The sequence below is a fragment of the Eschrichtius robustus genome, chromosome 17 (genome assembly GCF_028021215.1).
Source record: "Eschrichtius robustus isolate mEscRob2 chromosome 17, mEscRob2.pri, whole genome shotgun sequence".
NCBI lineage: Eukaryota > Metazoa > Chordata > Mammalia > Artiodactyla > Eschrichtiidae > Eschrichtius > Eschrichtius robustus.
In genome coordinates, this window is record NC_090840.1 from 85,762,382 (window position 1) to 85,781,121 (window position 18,740).

Sequence of the window (18,740 nt, forward strand, 5' to 3'; positions counted from 1 at the left end):
GCAAAGGAAAAGAGTAAAATTGGACTGAAACCAAAATATTTTTCTAGTTAATGTGCACACTAAGCAAATCCAAAGCATCTCCTTCTCCGCGGCCTGGGGGCGCATGTGGTGGTGCCGGCCTCCAGGCACAGCGGGGAGGCGTTGCCAAAGCGATTAGGCACCGCAGCCCCAGGTGTTCACTCGCCCAGGCCGCGTTTACCATACCTGGCTCATCTCCTTTGTCCAGGAGCAAAACACAGAAAATCAGAGGCGGCTTAGCCAAGCAAGAGGCAGGTGCACCCGAGCAGTCCCTGGGGGGCCTCCCCATCGTGGCCGCTGCCAGCCTTGTGAGGGGCAATTCCTGAGGCTCTGCGAGCAGGAGTGAAACGGCCCTGGGGCTGGGGCGCTGTCTGGGGAGCCCTCGCTCGGGACGGCTCCGGGAGAGCCCCAGGCCCGGGGCCTCCGACCGGTGGCCAGCCTAGAGCAACGGCGCACGCACAGCCCTCACCCGCCAGGAGCCTCACCTGCGCGCAGGAGGGGCCTGCTGCCCCCGTCGCTGCCGGGCCGGCCATAGGTCTTGGAAAGCTTGTTGGCTGACACCTTGTAGAGGACGCCTCCGATGCAGCGGTAGCCTTTGTTCCGCCACCGAGGGGAGCCGGGCTGGGCTTTCCCACCTGCTGCAGCAGTACGCAGGCCGTTCAGCACCAAGGACCTGCAAGGACAGGGAACGCCTGTCAGCCCAGCCCCAGGGCCCCGCGGTCGGGAAACCTCTGCCCTCCGCCCTCCGCTGGCACAGGAGGGGGCACCCTCAACCCCACCAACCAGGCTGGGACTGAGCCTCCCCCTCCAACACGCGCGCCCCTGCGACACAGCTTCGAGAGGGCTCCTTTGTGCCCTCGGTGCTTGCACTAAGGCGGCCCTGAGGGTCTACTCCAAGGCCTGTGGCCGTCACCACTGCCCGGGAACACCTCCTGGACGCTGCCCCAGTGGTGCCACCCCGGCTTTGGGAAGGCCGTGCTGTGGGGTCAGCAAGCTCCACTGCCCGCCCTCCCTGCCTCTCTTTCCACTGCACGGAGGGCCCTGCACGGAGACTGGGAGGGGACAGGCTCACAGACCCCGCTCCTGCCGGCAAGCTGTGTCGGGGGAAAGACTGAAGTCTCCTCGAGGTCAAGGGCTGACAGAGGACTGAGCCGCCTGTCCTGGGATTAGCGGACGCCCAGGCCAGCCCAAGGGCAGACGGGCCGGGAGAAGTCCCCCGACAGACACACAGCGGGCAGCGGCCGCACAGCCCCAGACCCAGGTCCCACAGATGGTGGGCCTGCAGCTGCCCTGGTGGACCTGCTCCCCGAGCCGCCACGAGGGGTCCAAGGCCCTCCCGCTGCCCAGGGCCTCAGGGCTCCAGAAGGACTTGGCCTTGGCCCCCCGGTGCATTTCAGCAGGAATCTGTTTATGCAAATTGAGCTTAATTCCCTATGAGCTCAGATTCTGCTCATCACGCTGTCACCGCCCAGTGTACATTCGGGCCCCACTGGCAAACCTGGGCAAGGGGGCACCGGCTGTCGCGTGAGCATCACCTCTACCCGAAGATGGCCCCCAAGCAGCAGGAGGGGCGGGGCGTGAGGAGGGTGGCCCTACTGCAGGCAGTGCCACCAGCGGCAGCTTGGGGCCCAGCAGAGGAGCCAGCTGAAGTCAGGGCCCGTCCTGGGGCACACATGGCACCCTCCCTCTGGGTTCTCCAAAGTGCTCCCGTTGAGGCCCCCACGCCCTGCAGCCCCTTCCCCTGGGAGCATATGAACCCCAACTCCACCTGGGCAGCAGTACACCCTTTCCTGGCTCCCTAGGGCCAGTGGGGGGGGCGCCCAGACCTGGGTCTGAAGCGCAGACGGGACGCGGCAGGCCTCCGGGCACCCTAGCACGCAAGCTGGCCCACCCCTTGGCCTCCATCTCTCCATCTGCGAGTTGGGGGTCGTTGTAACCAGCCGAGTGAGCCGGGCGCTGGGGGCCCGAAGCGGCAGCGCCAGGCAGGAGGCCGAGGAGGACTTCCCGCCAGAAAGCGCGCAACCCAGCTTCCCTTAATTAAAACTTAAGTTCACAAACACCAAACTTGGAGCGAAGGACACCTGCCAAGGGTCCTCGGCAGCCCGGCCCACGCTGGCCGTGCCGACAGGCCCCAGCTGCCCTCTCACGGGGCACGTGGGCATCCTCTGGGGGAGGAGCCAGACCTCTAGGCTCTCCCGGACCTTGGGACCGCAGATCTACCCGCTGTGGCCTCAGGGCACCTGCCCTGTCCCCTGGGCTCGCACCAAGGCCAGGTGGAGGTGTGAGGAGGGGCAGGCCTGGTGGGGTCTCCTCCCCTCACTGCAGAACGCTGTCAGCCTTGGGAGCCGGGGACCCTCTGCAGGAGCTGTGGCTGCTGTCCGAAATGCACAGCTTGGCCCGAGTCCTGAGCCCCAAGGTTGAGAGCAGAGCCCAGGCCAGTGGCCGCCACAGCTCACTTAGCCCGAGGCCGAGAGGCCCCCGACAGCCCCGGCGCCCAGCCCCGCACCGTCCCGAGTCCTCAGAGGTCTCCCCGCCCACAAAGCAGCAGCCCTTTCATCTGCCAGCCCTGGGCCAGGGGCAGCGTCGGGGCCCCCTCACTCCACAGCCCCCACCTGTGCACCCAGGGTCGCCCCCCCGAGCGCCGGCGGCTCGTGGCACCCAGGCCCTCACCACGGGGTGGCCGCTCAGGGCCGGCCCCCAGCCTCCGGCACAGGCTGTGCATCGCGATCGCGACCGTGGGACTGCGCTTGCCGGGAACGAAGACGCGCTAAGCCGCCCCTCCCCTTACCAGGGGCACCCCCTCTCCCACCTGCCTCTCCCTCCGCCCACGGAGCTGGCCCCCATCAAACGTGAGAGACGGGGGGAGGGAGGGAGTCAGGCCCTTCGAGGGGTGAGAAAGCTCCCCACCTGTGGGCATGCGCTCCTGGCTGAGGCCGGACAGGGACAGACCACCGCCCCCACCCCAGAGGCAGCCACGCAGGCGACGCCGCGGGATTCAAGCAGCACGTGGCAGCCCAAGGGAAGAGGAGGCCCGCCCAGGCAGGGCCCAGCGGGGTGGAGGCCAGCAGGTCCTGGGGTCAGAAGGAACTGGAAGCTTCAGGGCAGAGCGTGTGCCGGCCCCCTCGGGCGGCCCCCCACGAGGGCCTGCGCCCCACAGCTCTGTGCACGGAGAAGCCTCAGTCTGGGGCTGTTGCTGGCCACCCCCCGCCCCCAGGAGAAGAAGTGGCCCTGTTAATCACTGCCTTCCGCGATTTGCTCTTACAGCTAAAACGCCCGTCTCAGGTGACGCTTCTTTCTCGAGACAATGTTGATTATTCTTATGGATGAACACGACCAACCGATCCATCCCCTTTCCGACCCGAAAAGCCATGTCCCTGGGCTCTGGTGCGGTGACGGGGCGACTGCGGGCCTCTGGGAGGAGCGGAGGCGCAGCAGGCCTCCTGCTCCGAGGCCCCGGCTCTGCGCTCACAGTCTGTGCTCACACCTGGGCCCGAGGACCCCGCGTGCCTGGGCGCAGGGCTGCAGCACGACAACAGCCCTGGACCCACAGCTCCCAGGGGCACCCCAGGAGCCTGGGAGCCAAGCTGGGAGAAGCTGCATTCCCAGATGGTGCCCTGGGGCTGCCTGGGGGAGGTGGATGCACCCAAAGAACTCGGGGAGGGCTGGCGAGGGTTGGGGAGGGCCCCCCGCCCATGGAAACCGGCCTGGCCTGCAGTCTCTCAGAGCCGCCTCTGCCCTTCCCTCTCCCGCTGGTCCCGCTGACTTTGGACCTGTGGCCCGGCAGGTGCCGGGCAGGCGGGGGCTGGAACAGTGGGCTGGGGGGCCCCCCCCCGCCCCAAACGCCTTGTAGCTTTTCACTGCCGTGGGTGTCACAGCACTCCAGTAAATTGTTACACTAATGGAGAGGACAGCCTTTGGAAACGAACTGTATTGAGAAGAGGGAATAAAATTAATGAGATAATAGCAGGGCCAAGGACCCAGGGAACACGCCTGCCCTCGCTGCAAGGGCCTGTAATTCCTTTTCTACAACAGGAGCCTCAGATCTAAAGCTTCTCCCATCCGTCCGGCAGGCCCCTGCCGCCAGGAAATTTCATTAACGCTGGAAAATAGGAAAGGTATTAAGCGTGGATAATGAAGGCCAGGGAGGGAACCGTGCCTTACGATAGTCCTCCTTCTCGCCTTTGTGATGGGAGGCATGAACTTTCCCTTCAAATCCATTTCTAATCCATTTGAAATACTACAGCAAATTATCCTTCCTTCAGCCCGAAAGCGGCCAGCCAATTTACTCCGAATAGCAGTGACAATGCCCCAGGATTTATCACCATAACCTTGACTACTCTGGGGTGAGGGCTGGGCCTCCCCTCGGCCCCCTGGGGGCCACGAAGGACAGGTGGGGGGGGAGATAACGTTCTAAATGAAAAGCGGCAGTAATGGGGAGAAAGACACACACGCCACAAAAGTAGGTTTAAAAAGAAAAGCAGTCCGCGTGCCCGCTGTCTGGGGAGCAGCTAGAAACTTCTAGGCCCAAGGCCATCCAGGAACTCCAAGGGGCTCTGCCCTCTGAGGCCCCTCTCACCTGCTGTACCCGGGAAGCGAGTAGAAAGTCCCAGGGAAAAGGGACCCCGAGAGACCCGGCGTCAGGGTCTGGGCAAGACAGGAAAGCTCTCCCCAAGGAGCCAGGATGAGTGTGACGCATCCTCTGCTCGGCCTGCGGGGCGCACTGCTGTCACACTGCTGTCAGTGGCCGAGTGCCCAGCCTGCCAGGGCTCCCCCACCCCCCAGCGGTTTCGAAGGCTGGCCCTGGACACCCAGGCTCCCTGCACACTCCCTGGCCACTGCCCAAGCAGGTCTGTGTAGCCCCCAACACCGTGCGCAGGGCGCCCCTGCTGCGGGTCTGCTTCTCAGGCTGCACGGCTGAGATGGGCCCAGCCAGGGCATCCTCGGCTAAGCGGCCTGGCAGCCTGGGGCACAGGTGTGCATGGACGGAGTGGACAGGCAGACCAGCTCCTGAACACCACGCACCTCGCCTGTCCCAGTGCACCCAAGACCCTGGGCCGAGGACAGGCAGCCTGCCGGGCCACGTCACCTGAAGGCCCACAGAGTGGCTGGCTCCTCCTAACAGAGGGCACAGTCGGGTGCAGGGAGGCGAGGGGCAGGGAGCCGGCCTGGCCCTGGAGACCCTGGAAGCAGCCCCAGCCTCCAGGACACCCTGGGCAGGGTGAGCGTCACCCTGGAGCTGCGCCCGGGTGCCCGGGCCTCCTCGCCAGGTCCACTGGCCTCTAAACCGACACTGCCTCAGGCCGCCAGCACAGCCCCGCCGGGCTCCTCCTTGGCTGTCACTGCTCAGGTGGGATGGCAGGACCACACCGGAGCTGAAGGGGCCCCGCTCCGGCGCATCCACTGCTGAGGGCCAGGCCTCTCAGCACCCAGTCCTAAGGCAGCCTGGCACAGGCCACGTGGACCCAGAGCGGGTGGGAGAGACCCCGCCAGGGACAGAGCCAGGCCCAGGGAGCCCGCGCCCGGACGAGAAGTTGCTGGCGGAACCGACGGCTATGTTCCCACGGGAAGGCCCCCCAGGCACAGAGGCGTTTTGCTGGCACCTTCTTCCCAGTCCCCACAGTCTGCTCCCCTCCTCCGCACGCCCCGCCCCGCCCCGCCCCGCCCCGGGATGGGGACGCAGCCCAGACCTCTGTCACCGTCACCCAGGAAGCTGCCCTCTCGCCCCAGAGGCAGTCTGGGGTCCTGCCCTCATTCACGGCTCCCTGGTGGGGTCCCCGTCCCATCAGCTGGTTTGAAAGCTGCAACGTCTGCTCAAGCTCCCCGCGCTCCACCTGCCCCCCTGCAGGCGGGTCTCTCGGGCCCTCACCGGCCACTGCTTCCTGGAGGGCACTGTGACCCCCCTCGAGCCGGGCCTGCGCACGTGCCGTCCCTCTGCCTGTCACACGGGTCTGCCCGGAGACCAAGCTCAGACGTCAGGTCCTTGGGAAGCCTCCCCCAAACCCCGACGGCTCACTGTCACGGGCCCCAGGCCCCGCATAGGGCCGTGTCACACCTGGGAGCGAGCACCACGGGGCGGGGGCCGTGCTGGCGAGCGGGGGCTCCAGTGACTGGTGCTGGGTGAACGCACACCAGGAGGGAGGCTGGGGGGCCACCCGGGTCCCGCACACCGGGGTGCCCTGAGGTGTGAGGGGAGACACGCAGACAGGACACCTCGGTGGGCGGGAGACGGGACACGCGGGGCACTTACACCAGGAGAGGCCCCTGGGCTCAGCTGGAGGGACTGAGGCCGGGGCTGGGCCGCGGAGGGCCGGGAGGCGGGCAGGCTGGCCGGGAGCAGAGAAAACAAGCGGGGAAGCATTTTTCAGGAAATGGACCGGTTTCCACGCAGCTCCAGGCAAGCGGGGAGTGCGCCGTCAGCAGAAGGGGCGCCCGGGGCGGCGGCTGCGCGGCGAATCCCAAGTAGGTCAGGCTCAGCCGCTGCCGCCACCGTGACGGCTGCAAACTGCTTAAGCGGGCTTTCCACGGAAACGCTGACGGCCTGGCTCCCCGCCACAGGCCGTGCCCTCCCAGCCGAGGCCTCTCTCGGGGTCCCGGCCGTCGTGCAGGTGCTGACAGAACGTTCTGGGTTCTGGGGGCGAGGGACAGAGGCCCTCGGGGGCTAAGGTCCCGGAGGGGTGGCAGGGCGGGCTCCCGGGAGCCAGGGACTCAGCGGACGGACGGACGGACGGACGGACGGTGCGGGCCTCGGGATGACTGGGGCCACCTGGCTTCCTAGGACCCTCCTCCCGGCACATGATGTGCTCCTCCTGAGTGTGGTCCTGGCCACCCTGGGGCAGGGGCGAGGTGATGGCTCGGCTTCCCAGGACACACCTGCTCGCAGTGGATGCGGGGCTACGGGTCCGGGGTGGGGGGGGGTGGGGGGTGGAGCTGAGGCCTGAGGGCCCTGGTGGGTCGCGACAAGGACAGGACGGCCCTGGAGAGGGCGGGCCGGCCCAGGGCACAGGCTGAGCACTTGAGGGTGGAACTGGGGGGCGGGGGGTGCAGGCAGGGGGCTGGCTCCCACGGGCCCCCCTGACCCAGCAGGACACCTAGGCGTCGTCTCTGAGGGCGCTGCTCCTTCCCAAGGGACCCCGCCCCATCTCTCCCCGGTAACGAACAGAAATGATTCGGGGCGCCCCTGGCCAGCCGGCATCTGGTGGGCAACACTAATCGTGCTGCCTGCAGTACAAGCGCCACGGCTGCATGATGCGGGGCTGGGTTGTTTTATGTGCTCACATCTATTCAATTGGTATTTAGATCAATGCATGCATTACAAGCTTTCCCTTTAAGAGCCTAATAAACAACAAGATAGAAAGTAAAATTCTCCATAAAATGACACGTTTAAAAATCCATTTCAGCTGAAGCTATTGGTGTTTTGTATGTTAGCTGCAAAAAACAGGTATTATTGGGCCTTAATGGCCCCACTCCAGAGGGCAGAGTTCAGCTCGCTGGGCTGAGGGGCTGGAGGGGGCCCAGGATCAGGCAGCCAAATGGCTGGTGTAGCCCAGGGCGGGACCCCGGTCCTCTGCGCCCAAGGGTCGCCCTCCAGGCTGGGCTGTCGCCCAGGGCTCCCCTGGCCCCTGACTGCTGGTCAGTCAGCAGGAAGGGCGGGCCCTTCCTCTGCTCCCTCGGCCCCTCCCACGTCGCTCTCTCTTGCCCACCAACTCCCCCCCACCCACCCCCACCGGCTCACCGTGCCCGTGAAGTCCAGCCCACCCATCCCAGCCCTCTCCCGCAGGGCTGCATCGGGGAGGGGCTCCACGTGGGCAACAGACGAGGGAAGGCTGCTCAGGCAGTAGAGCGCCAGCCCCAGGTTCTCTGGCTCCCAGAGGACACCCCTGAAGGAGCCCTGTGCCAGTCGTCTGGCTCATCCGGTACCCGGCCTTTGCAACCCGAGGACACCCCCGGGCACCATCCGCGATGCCCGGGCTTCAGGTCCAGCCCAGCCTCCACCACCCCTCCACGTCCCACCCCGAGCCAAGACCTCAGACTCTGCCCCCCCCCCCCCGCGAGCCCCGAGGGCGCTTCCTCAGGCTCCCTCCTCAAAGCTGGGCCGGCCCGTCAGCCCCTGCTGCCCACACACCATCCTCAGAGCAACCCCTCCTCTGTGCCCTGGTGTCCATGGCTCTGACCCCCATCACCAGGGACGCGGGGACCAGCCCAGAGAGCGCCCCCGTGGAGCCCTGGTGGCGGGACGGGCCGAGGCCCCAGTGAAAAGCCAGGCCACCTAACCTCTGGCAGCAGAGGGCTCGCGCTCCTTGGCCAGGCCTCCCATCACCTACCTGCCTGGCGGCCCATCTCGGGGCCTCTGCCCTCGCACTGCCCGGCAGCCCTGCCGGCTGGCGCTCGGCGCGCTCCACCTTGCAGCCGGCCCTGCTCGGGACGCGGCTCGCAACCCCTCGCTCGCTGAGCGCCACGTGGCCTACGGCTCGGGGTTAGAGGGCCCTGGCCACCTACACCCCTCCCCGGCTCTCCAGCTCCCCTCTGGTCCCAGGGCCCAGGGCTGCCACCTGCTCGGCAGGCACCTCCCTGCACCCCCGCTGCACCTCTGGCTCTCACGCCAGTCGCCCGTGTCCCTCTGGTGACCCCCTAGGACATTCACGCTTGCGTGTACGTCACGAAGGGGCCCCAGCACCTGGACGTGGCCAAGCTGAGAGACACTGGAGGGCAGCCCAAGCGGGAGCATGTGACACAGTGGGAACACGACCAGACCCCCAAATGCTACAAGCCCCGGCCCTCAGGGACCCGCATGTCACCGCTACCTAAAGAGACTCAGGAAGAGAGGAGATGGGGGGGGCAGGTGCCCCTCCCCCACAGTCCCCAGTGGGACGGCTCCTCCTAGAGTCACACGTGAGCACAGCCTGGCTCCCCGGGGAAGGGGGTGGGGGCCGCGCAGACGGCGGGATCCACGCAACTCCAGGGAAAGGCCCACGAGCTCAACAGCAAAAGCTCCTGAGAGTCAGAGGGCGAGCAGGTAGCTGGCTGCAAAGTGAACACACGCCCGTCAAAGCCTCCAAGACACCAGCAGGACTGGCTGGGGCCACAAGAAAAGGCAAAACAAAACACTAAAGGCGACACCTCAGCAGGTGTGCCCGGAGACAGGCAAAACCCACGCAACACTGTTCCTGCAAGACTGAGACGAGGCAAGCCCTGCACAGCGGGCAGATGAGAAGCTTAAATGCAGGTGGGTGGGTTTGGAGGCTGGCTGGCTGGGGAAGGCTGAGAAACTGAGCCAGTGTTGCTACGGTTCACCTGAAGAATACGGAGGCCAGACACACAGGTGGGTGGTGAGGACGGACAGCCCAGCAAGAGCACAGTCTCCGGCTCTGCATTTCGGTGGGGGGAGGGGCTCGTCTCAGCAAACGTCTCTGGGAGGAGACAAAGAAACCTTGACCCCCCCCCACCTCAGACGTCGAGTAAAAGTTAACTCACAAAGGATCGTAGGCTGAATATAAACGTTAAAATAGCCAAACTTCTAGAAGAAAGCGTGACCTTGGGGTAGGCAACTATTTCTTCAACACGACACAGAGCACTACTCATAAGAGACTGATAAATTAGACAGCATTGAAAGGCAAGCCCCACACTGTGAGAAGATATCTGACAGAGAAATGTAGCCATAATATATAAAGAACACTAGCAAATCAATAAAAAGACAAACTAATACAAAAGTGGGCAAACGACTCCACGGGGCGCTTCACGAAGGACTGCAGAAGTGGGAGAAGACGCTGGCACCGTGAGTCATCTGGACGTGAGATACCACCCCAGCCCCCCGTGACCGGAGCACCCTCACACTGTGGCACAAGTGCAGGCTAGGACAGCCATGGGGGAGACCGGCCTTCCCTGCTACAGCCCAGCATCCATCCACCCGCTGAGGCCACAGTTCCATAGAGAGGAGGGCTCCCAGTCACTCGGCAACATGCCCAACAGGACAGAGAGCAGCAGAGACCGGAAATAACCCAGACGTCCATGGAGAGCAAAAGGAGCCCAGCGTGGCGCACCCTGAGAGGAGTACGGCACGGTGAGGAAAAAGAAGGCGCCTCTGCTGCACCCAGCACCGTCTCAGCTGGCTCAGGCTGCCATAAGGCACCACAGACAGGCGGCTAGATTGGCCGCAGTTCTGGAGCACCAGCAGGGCTGGTTCCTGGTGAGGCCTTTCTTCCTGGCCTGCAGGTGGCATCTGAGTGCTCAGCTCTGGTGTCTCTTCCTCTTCTTATGAAGACACCAAACCTATCAGATTAGGGCCCCACCCTAAATGACCACATTTAACCTTAACCACCTCTGTAAAGGCCTCATCTCCAAATACAGCCACACTGGGATTCAGGGACTCAGCCTATGAATTTGGATGATTCAGTCCACAACAAATGGTGAGCAAAAGAAGTTACACACAAAACAGTACCTACTATATGAATCCACTCGTATGAAGTTCAAAAGTTTTGAGACAGAGCTAGTCTAGAGGCCAGAGGCCAGAGGAGTGGGACCTATGGGTTGGCTGGCTGGGGATGTGACGGGAGGGAGCATGTAGGAGCTTCCGGAGCAGGAGGTGGGCATACGCTGACCTGTGCGGTAGGCACGCAAGATGAAAACCCACAGAACTGACCACTGAAAATACAAACCACCACAAATGTTTTGCAAAGGGAAATCAAAGAGAAAGATTTGTCCAGAAGGCCAAGTTCAGGAACAAGATTTGTACATGACAAAAGTGACATTTTTAAATAGTGGGAAAAAAGTCTGAACGTCTAGTGGTCCAGAGACAACCAGGTAAGCGTTAAGCAAAATTAAATTTGACCTTTAGTCTTACACCATGTCCCCAATAAAGTCCAGGTAGGTTACAGTTTTTTTTGTTTTTTTTTTAAAGATTTATTGATTGATTGATTGATTGATTGCTGTGTTGGGTCTTCGTTTCTGTGCTAGGGCTTTCTCTAGTTGCGGCAAGCGGGGGCCACTCTTCATCGCGGTGCGGGGGCCTCTCACTATCGCAGCCTCTTGCTGCGGAGCACAGGCTCCAGACGCGCAGGCTCAGTAGTTGTGGCCCACGGGCCCAGTTGCTCCGCAGCATGTGGGATCTTCCCAGACCAGGGCTCGAACCCGCGTCCCCCGCATTGGCAGGCAGACTCTCAACCACTGCGCCACCAGGGAAGCCCTAGGTTACAGTTTTAAATGCAAACCTTGACAACATAGCACTAGAATAAAATAATTGAACTCATGTAATCTTGGGATGAGGAAGGCTGTTCTAAGCAAATCAATATACTAAGTCTTAACAGACTGACAGATTTAAGAACACAGAAAAGTAAAAAGTTCTGTTAAAAATCCAAAAGGGTGCCCCCCACCCCGAATACTTAGAGAGTCTTGAAAACCTGTAAGAAACAGGCCAGAGACAAATGAATGGTACATATAGAGAATGTTGAACTTGACAAAGGGTATGAATAAAACTGAAATTAAAAGAGTTCCCTGGTGGTCTAGCGGTTAGGATTTCACGCTTTCGCTGCTGTGGCCCGGGTTCAATCCCTGGTCGGGGAACTGAGATTCCCACAAGCCGTGTGGTGTGGGGAAAAAAACAAAAACAAAAACTGGATAGCATTCTCCTTCAGTAAATTGTCAAAAAGCTTCTGGCAGTGGCAGCTAACACCAAGGAGGACACGAGAAGATGCAAACCAGCATGTCAGGAGGTGCCCCCCTGGCTCTCCCTAAAGCCCAGAACCAGGGCGGCCCCTCCTGGATGAACCGACCTCAATGAGGTAGACAAAAGAGGCACAACTTCAACAGCCGGGTCAGGCTGTAGCCACCTACGCGGCAAGCCAAATGTCACCTCCTTGCCTCGGGAACACCTCCGGGCTGCAGACACCACTGGGCAGAGCCATCTGTGGGAGGGAGGAGGTGGCGGCAGTGCGGTCCCATCGGCGCAGGGTCTCACACGGCAGAGACCTTGCTAGCACCTGCTGGTGGAGGATGGTCCGGGTGGAAAGCGCTCAGCCAGGGCCCGGCCCCAAGGAGGTCCTAGGGGTGGGGTGGGGGGAGCCCCGGAGGGCAGAGCGGCAAAGCCCACCCTCCCAGGGCCAGACGCCTGAGCCCAGCAGGGCGGGGTCAGGCAGGTGGCCTGGCCTCGCCCACATGCAAGCCCCGACCTGGGCATACCCGCCTGGGCCCCTACCGGGCAAGTGGGCAGGGCGGGGCGGACTGGGAGGGGCCTGGCGCACCCCCTCCGCCCTGCCCCACCCCCAGAGGATCTGCCTTGCCAAGGGGACAGAGCCTGGGCCATAATTTATGCTCCCCCGCCTATGCTTTATGGCTTTCTTAATTCGGCTCCTGCTACTATTAATGTAGTTAATGCTGAGATTATATCTATTTTCTGGCGTCAGACGGTGATTTATTCAAGCCATTTTTCCGGTGGAGGCTCCCACGCTGTTAAATCAAGCGCCTTGCCAATTAAGTGCTGACTTGGGAAGCGGACGCGATCTTAACAGACGTCTCACCGCAAATTAAACCGGGGCCCCTCACTCTGGGGAGTGGGTGGGGCAGCCACAGAAACCTTGCTGACTTCGAAGAAAGTCCGAGGAAAATAAGCCGGCTCCACACCCGCCTGCTGCTCTGGCTCCAGGAGGTGGGAGTGCGGGCCCAGAGCCCGGCTCAGCTGGAGCTGGGCTCAGGGTCCTGCCTGGCCGCGGTGACTGCCCCGCGGCAGGGGTGGCCGGGGGAAGGGCAGCCGTCACCGGGCCCGCCCCAACACACAGAGGTCTGTGCAACTGCAGCCCCTCCCACTCGGGACAAACGTTTGAAAGGAGACACCCCACGATTCCTCCACTGTCCACCAGCTGGCACGTGAAGTGGCTGAAGAGGCCCTCTGACGGCCTTAGCAGGGTGCCAGGTGGGAGAAGATGTGACGGGGACGCCCCAGCAGTGGATGGACGACATTCTGGCTCTGCAACCCCGGTCCTGCGTGGAGCCCTCAATGGCCATGGGTGGAAGAGGGGCGAACCAAAGGCCCACCTCTGAGGACTCGCATGGCGACATGCTGGCGGGGGGAGGTTACGTGCCGAGCCACGGCAGGGGGAGGACATGCCCACCCCACCCCCCAAGGGCCCAGCAGCTCCTTGGGTGCCCCTGTGCCCTTTGGGAGCCCCCTGCCCAGAGAAGCTGAGGGTGACGCGGAGCAGGGCTGATGCCACAGGGTGGGGCCCAGGGAGGAGGTGGCGGCCAGGCTGCCTGAGGCCCACCAGGGGCCTGAGCGGGCACCTGCTTGTGGGAGCCCTTTGGGCACGGTCCTCAGCAGGGGGGGCCCCCCGGACCCCGCAGCCATCGTGGGGAGCCCATTATCCTAAGCTACCCAGACCCCTAGAACAACGCCTCCCCCCCACCCATCTCCAGAGGCCCCAGCTCGGCCCCGAGAGGGGAATCGTGCCGTGGGGTAAGATCAGGCAGGAGGGTGGACATACGCAGAGAGTTAAATATGGTATTGATTATTTGGACGATGCTTTACTACCACCTCTAAAGCCAGGATAAAAGTGGTATTTAAAACGGTGTTTGATTGTGTAAGGCACCCAGGAAGCACTGGGTGGACAAGGCCGTTTTATTTCTTCCTGTCGGGGGCAGTCTTTTCAGCTTCCCCTGCTCCCCATCCCCCGGGACACCGACACAGACGCACGAGGGCCCACAGTGCAACGTGCAGCCAGGGCCTGGGCACAACCGAGGGCCATCTCCCACAGGGCTCCACGGGGAGGGACCTCACGGGACCTGCCCAGCTTCCTTCCAACAGTCCCGCTGCCTTTGGAACAAAGCTTCCCCCGGGGCCAACGGCAGGGATGCTCTCTCTAGGTTTATCCTGAGACACCCAACCTGGCCTGTCCCACTCTTCCTCTGTGAGTCGCTGTGCTGTCACCAAGCGCACGGGGAGGCCACACCGTGGCCTGTGCTTTGGCCGTGGCAGTGGCAGCGTCGCACGGGGCCCTGCAGGGTGCTGTCCCGTCAGCGTTGGCCCACAAGGAGCCAGGCCCGGGCGAGGCGCCCGCCTGCCTGACCCTTTTCCACGCCGGTCTGGAGGCTGCTGGGCAGGCCTTGGCCACACAAGCCAGCTCCCGTAGGGCGAAGAAGCCCCCTGCACATCTCATGATCAAGACGCAGTGCACTACGGCAGGCGAAGCAGGCCCGGCCACAGGCAGCAGGGACGGAGGGTGGCCTGGGAGAGCCCTTCCCCGCGGGGCAGCTGCAGCGAGGCGCGGAGGCTGGGGGATGGCACCGGGCCGCGGGGTGGTGCCAGGCTCGGGCGTTCTAGCGTAAGAGCGCCTCACAGCCTGCCACCGCCGGGGCCTCGGCCACTCGGCATGCCCGCCCTCCTCACCTCCCTGTCCCCGGCACCCCGTGCACGCCTGAGGCGCCAGGGAGCGGCGCCCCACACCGCAAGAGGAAGGGCGCGGGGCAGTGGGAGCAGGACAGAGGGAGGCACGCGCACGTCCGTCCATGGAGAGAAAGACACCAATGTGCGGAGGCAGCGACAAGAAAGCAGGGCCAAGGGATGAAGCAAGAGGACTGATGGCTAGAGGGCCCAAGTCACACACAGACGAGGGAGCAGCAGGGCTGGTGGGGCTGGCCGGACGACAGAGACCGTCCCAGAAGGGACCTGCGGCAGAGCGCCCTGGCCTTCTCAGGGGGGCCGCTGTGCCCTGCACCCCAGCCTTGGCCCCAGCCCTGTGCGGCAGCTCCTGCCTACCAGCATGGCCCTCAGGGACACTGACCCAGGGATGCACCCTGGGCCAGCGAGCTCCAGGCCAGCTCACCACGGGCCCGGAGAGGGAGGGGACCACGGCCACGGAACGGCAGCCCCTGGCCTGAGACGGAGCAAACGGGGGCTCCAGTGTAGGCCGCCAGCCTCCGCTCCCACACCGTCTGCAGATGGAACACAGGTGCCACCTGTCACGTGGTCTCGCCACAAACACTCTGGCTATAGTGCCTGTGACCCTGGGCCCACACCAGCGGTCCCCACGGCCAGGGAAGAAGTGGTGGCACAGAGCTGCGTTGGGGGCAACTGTCACGGGGGGCTGTGTGGCCACTGGGGAGGACGGGCCGGAGGCTCGGACGGATGGGGAAGAGGCACGTGAGCCCCACCCGGCCCCACCCCACACCAGGCACCCGCGCACCCCATGTCAATGCCCCCGCAGTGCCAGCACAGAGAGCCGAGGAGGAGGATGGCTCAGCCTCGCCCCTGCCTGGGAGCGCAGAGGCCGCGTGGCACTGGGGTGGCCCGGCCGAGCGCAGCCTCCCCTCACTCAGGGCTCCGGACCCTTAGTGCTGACTCCCTGCAGCGCTGGCCGTGTCCCCCGACATCACACAGGTCCGTCCTAGAGCTGCCCACACGGGGCAGGACGGGGACTGAGAGAACGAACAGACCCCGGACCCAGAGGGCCAGGCTGGCCTGGTGCTCAGCTCCTGAGGGCGGGGGGTTCCACGTGCCAGCCCACACCGGTGGCGGTGCTTGACAGAGGGCACAGAAGAGAAGGAAGGCAGCAGGGCCACCTCAGCCTGTGCACCAGCTGGGCCCTGGCGCCCAGGGCCCTCTCCTCAGGGTCCTGCATCCCAGGCCTGGCCCTGCCAGCGAGGGGCTGGGCTCTAACGTGGCCAAGAAAGGCCCCCCTTCTGGACCAGGTTCCGGAGGGAGAGCGGGTAGCCCTCAACGTCCCAGCCTCAGTGCCAACAGGGGACGGCTGTGCCCTGGCAAGGCTGGTCTCCTCCCTCACCTCCCCGAAACCATCAAGGGGGTGAGGAGTCAAGGCCCCACATTGTCGCCCGAGCCCCAGGCCCTCCCCAAACCCACCGGGGAGCGCAGGCAGGCATTCAGGCCTCAGGGCTGCCGACAGCTGAAAGGCCTGCTAGACTCAGACAGAGAGATAAATAAATAACCAAGACGCGCTTTGAACCGACTTCCAAATTAAGAGTTGCACCCTTGCTGTCAGGCCCCCGCCAGCAGTTTCCGCGGCACCTCCCGTGCAGAAACGCACCTCAGCCCATTTATTAGAATGATGAAGGCAAAGGGACCTACAACTGCACTCCTTCCTTAATGAGCAGCCGAAGGGATCGGTAAGCATAATTTCAGAGGCCGGTAATATTTTATATAATCGCCGAGTGGTTTAAATTGAAAACCCCCAACTGAATCAATATTTACTGCATTGAAACGAAATGAATAGTAATAAGTCACTAAGCTCTCTGTCCTGTTTCATAAAATAAAAAATTATAAAAATCAGCCCAGGCGCAGGCAGGCCATCACATTAACTTTTACAGCACTTGGGGAGCCGTAACCGCCTGTTCTCATAAAATAAAATTCTAAAAAACCTGCCAGAGGAGACCTGCTTCAGCACCACGTGGGGAAGCAGGCAGGGGTGGGGGGCAGGAGGGGAGGGGGCAGGGTCACCCCAGGTCCCTCCCTGACCCCTACTGGCGCCCACCAATTCCCTTAAAGAGGCCCCACCCTAATCTCTCCAAAGCTCAGCACCAAGAGCTGGGTCACACCTCCCTGTCACCCTCAGGCCAAACTTCCTGCTCTGATTTCTTTTCTCATAATCCTTTTTCTTTTTAAATAAATAAATTTATTTATTTTTGGCTGCATTGGGTCTTCGTTGCTGCACGTGGGCTTTCTCTAGTTGCGACAAGTGGGGGCTACTCTTCATTGCGGTGCGCAGGCTTCTCATTGCGGTGGCTTCTCTTGTTCCGGAGCATGGGCTCCAGGCATGTGGGCTTCAGCAGTTGTGGCACGTGGGCTCAGCAGTTGTGGCACACGGACTTAGTTGCTCCGCGGCATGTGGGATCTTCCCGGACCAGGGCTCGAACCCGTGTCCCCTACATTGGCAGGCGGATTCTTAAGCACTGCGCCACCAGGGAAGTCCTTCCTGCTCTGAGTTCTTTACCTATTTCTTCCAAACCCACCCTGAGGGATGCTCTTGGCTGCGCCCGTGGCACAGGAAAGGCTGTTCTCTGACCACTCCCAGGCCCGGGGCTGGTGAGGGGTGCATGTGAGTGAGGGCAGAGGACGGGGTCCAGCACAGAGCAGCAGCCTGCGCTCCCCGTGGGCCCAGAGAGGTTGAGAAAGGCCAGGCTTCCCCTCTGGGGCTCCAGGTCCCCCAGGAGACCCAGGCCTGCAGGGCTCCCTCGGGGGCTGGGGAGGCGATGCTGGCAGAGAGCAGAGCCAGGTGAGAGCCTCCGGGAGGAAGGGCCCTTGACCTCACACTCTGAACGTGGGGCTGAGGATGGCGGCACAGCAGCCACAGGGCACAAGCCCCCCAGAGGGCCGAGAGCCCCCGTGGACCCGCCACCAGACTCCTGGGCAGGAAACAAGGCGCTCATTCAAGCTGAGGCCGACTTGGCCAGGAACGGCACGGACACAGGGCCTTGAACAAGTGGACCACTCCCGCAACTCAAGAACAGGAGACAAACCAGCAATTAAAAACGGGCAAAAGATGTGAGCACAAAAGAAGACACAAAAGAACACAAGAATGGCCTTAAACAATCCCGTGCCTAAGCGTTCAACATGACTGGTAATCAGGGAAATTCAAATTAAACCACGACGAGATGCCACGGCACCTTGAGAACGTGCTGCGATGGGAACTGGAGCAGACAGGGGGCGCTGCTCCGGGAGGGGACCCGCGTCTACACAAAGAGCCCCGTGAGAGCGGGGAGCCGCCCGCCCGCCCGCCCGCGAGAGCAGGGCAATCAGCAATCGCTGGGGGTGGCTGCAGGCGGACGTGCTGAGTGTGCACCTCCCCTGCGGCGTCTGGAACCAGCCAGAAGGACCCCAGTGAAAGCGGCCAGAAGAGAGCTCCTCAGGGGAGTCGCGAGGGCACAGGGGGAGGCGGCCTGAAGCAGCAGCAGCAGCACGGAGACAGCTGTGCGCACAGGTGCGCGGATCTGACCCAGGAAGGCCTGCAAGGAGGACGCGCCCCGCTGCCCAGACCCGCGCGACATGCTCCCGTCACTCCTCAGCAGCGCGGCTGCGAGCGGCCAGGAGCCACTGTGCTGTCAGGAGCCGGGGTCCGCAGACGCGGCTGGTTCCGGGCTGGAAGAGGGCAAGTCCCAGGTGAGCCTGGAAGCTTCCACTGGGCAGGTGAGGGAGTCTCGGTGAGTGACGGTGCCACGTGGAAAGGAGACAGGGCCAGCCCAGAGGGGGCCTCCGCGGGCCAGCGCCGTGGCCAACGGAGGGTCGAATGAATCACATCAACAGATTACAGCCTGAAAAATAAGAATCGGGAGTCCATACCATTACAAATAAATGAATATACAAGGCAACAAGGGATGAGGGACAGCAGTTCCTTACAGGACCCCGACCAACCGATACGGAAGGAATGAGGGGCTGGAAATCACTAAGGGTCTAGAAGGAGCGGGTGAGGCCCAGCGAGGAACAGGACGCCCACACAGGCTCGACGTCACCAACACCCAGAGGGACCCACAGCGCTCCTGCCCAAACGGCGAAGCTGAGTCCCGTCACGCACGAGGAGGCCTCTGCTGCCCCGGTCAAGGGCACCGAGGCTGCAACGCCCTCACAAACGGTGGTCTGCGGTCAGAGAGTGGAAACAATACAGCAGACGGGGCAAGGTACAAATAACCGGTGGATTTAGGTGAAGAATACACAGCAGTTCTGTGTACTACTTTTGCAACTTTTCTATAAGTTCAGAAGTATGTGAAATAAAGTTACTCCCCAAAATTAA

The 18,740-nt window shown here is 62.8% G+C and overlaps 1 protein-coding gene across 2 annotated transcripts in view; it reads right to left on the minus strand.

Annotated features, from left to right (window-relative positions):
* The window catches only part of ZC3H3 (zinc finger CCCH-type containing 3), an 82,679-nt gene that overhangs the window by 25,525 nt on the left and 38,414 nt on the right, over positions 1-18,740 (minus strand). For both annotated transcript variants that reach the window (XM_068526056.1, XM_068526055.1), the window contains exon 5: positions 504-691. In XM_068526056.1, coding sequence (XP_068382157.1) covers positions 504-691 — 188 coding nt within the window. The remainder of the gene's footprint in view (positions 1-503; positions 692-18,740) is intronic.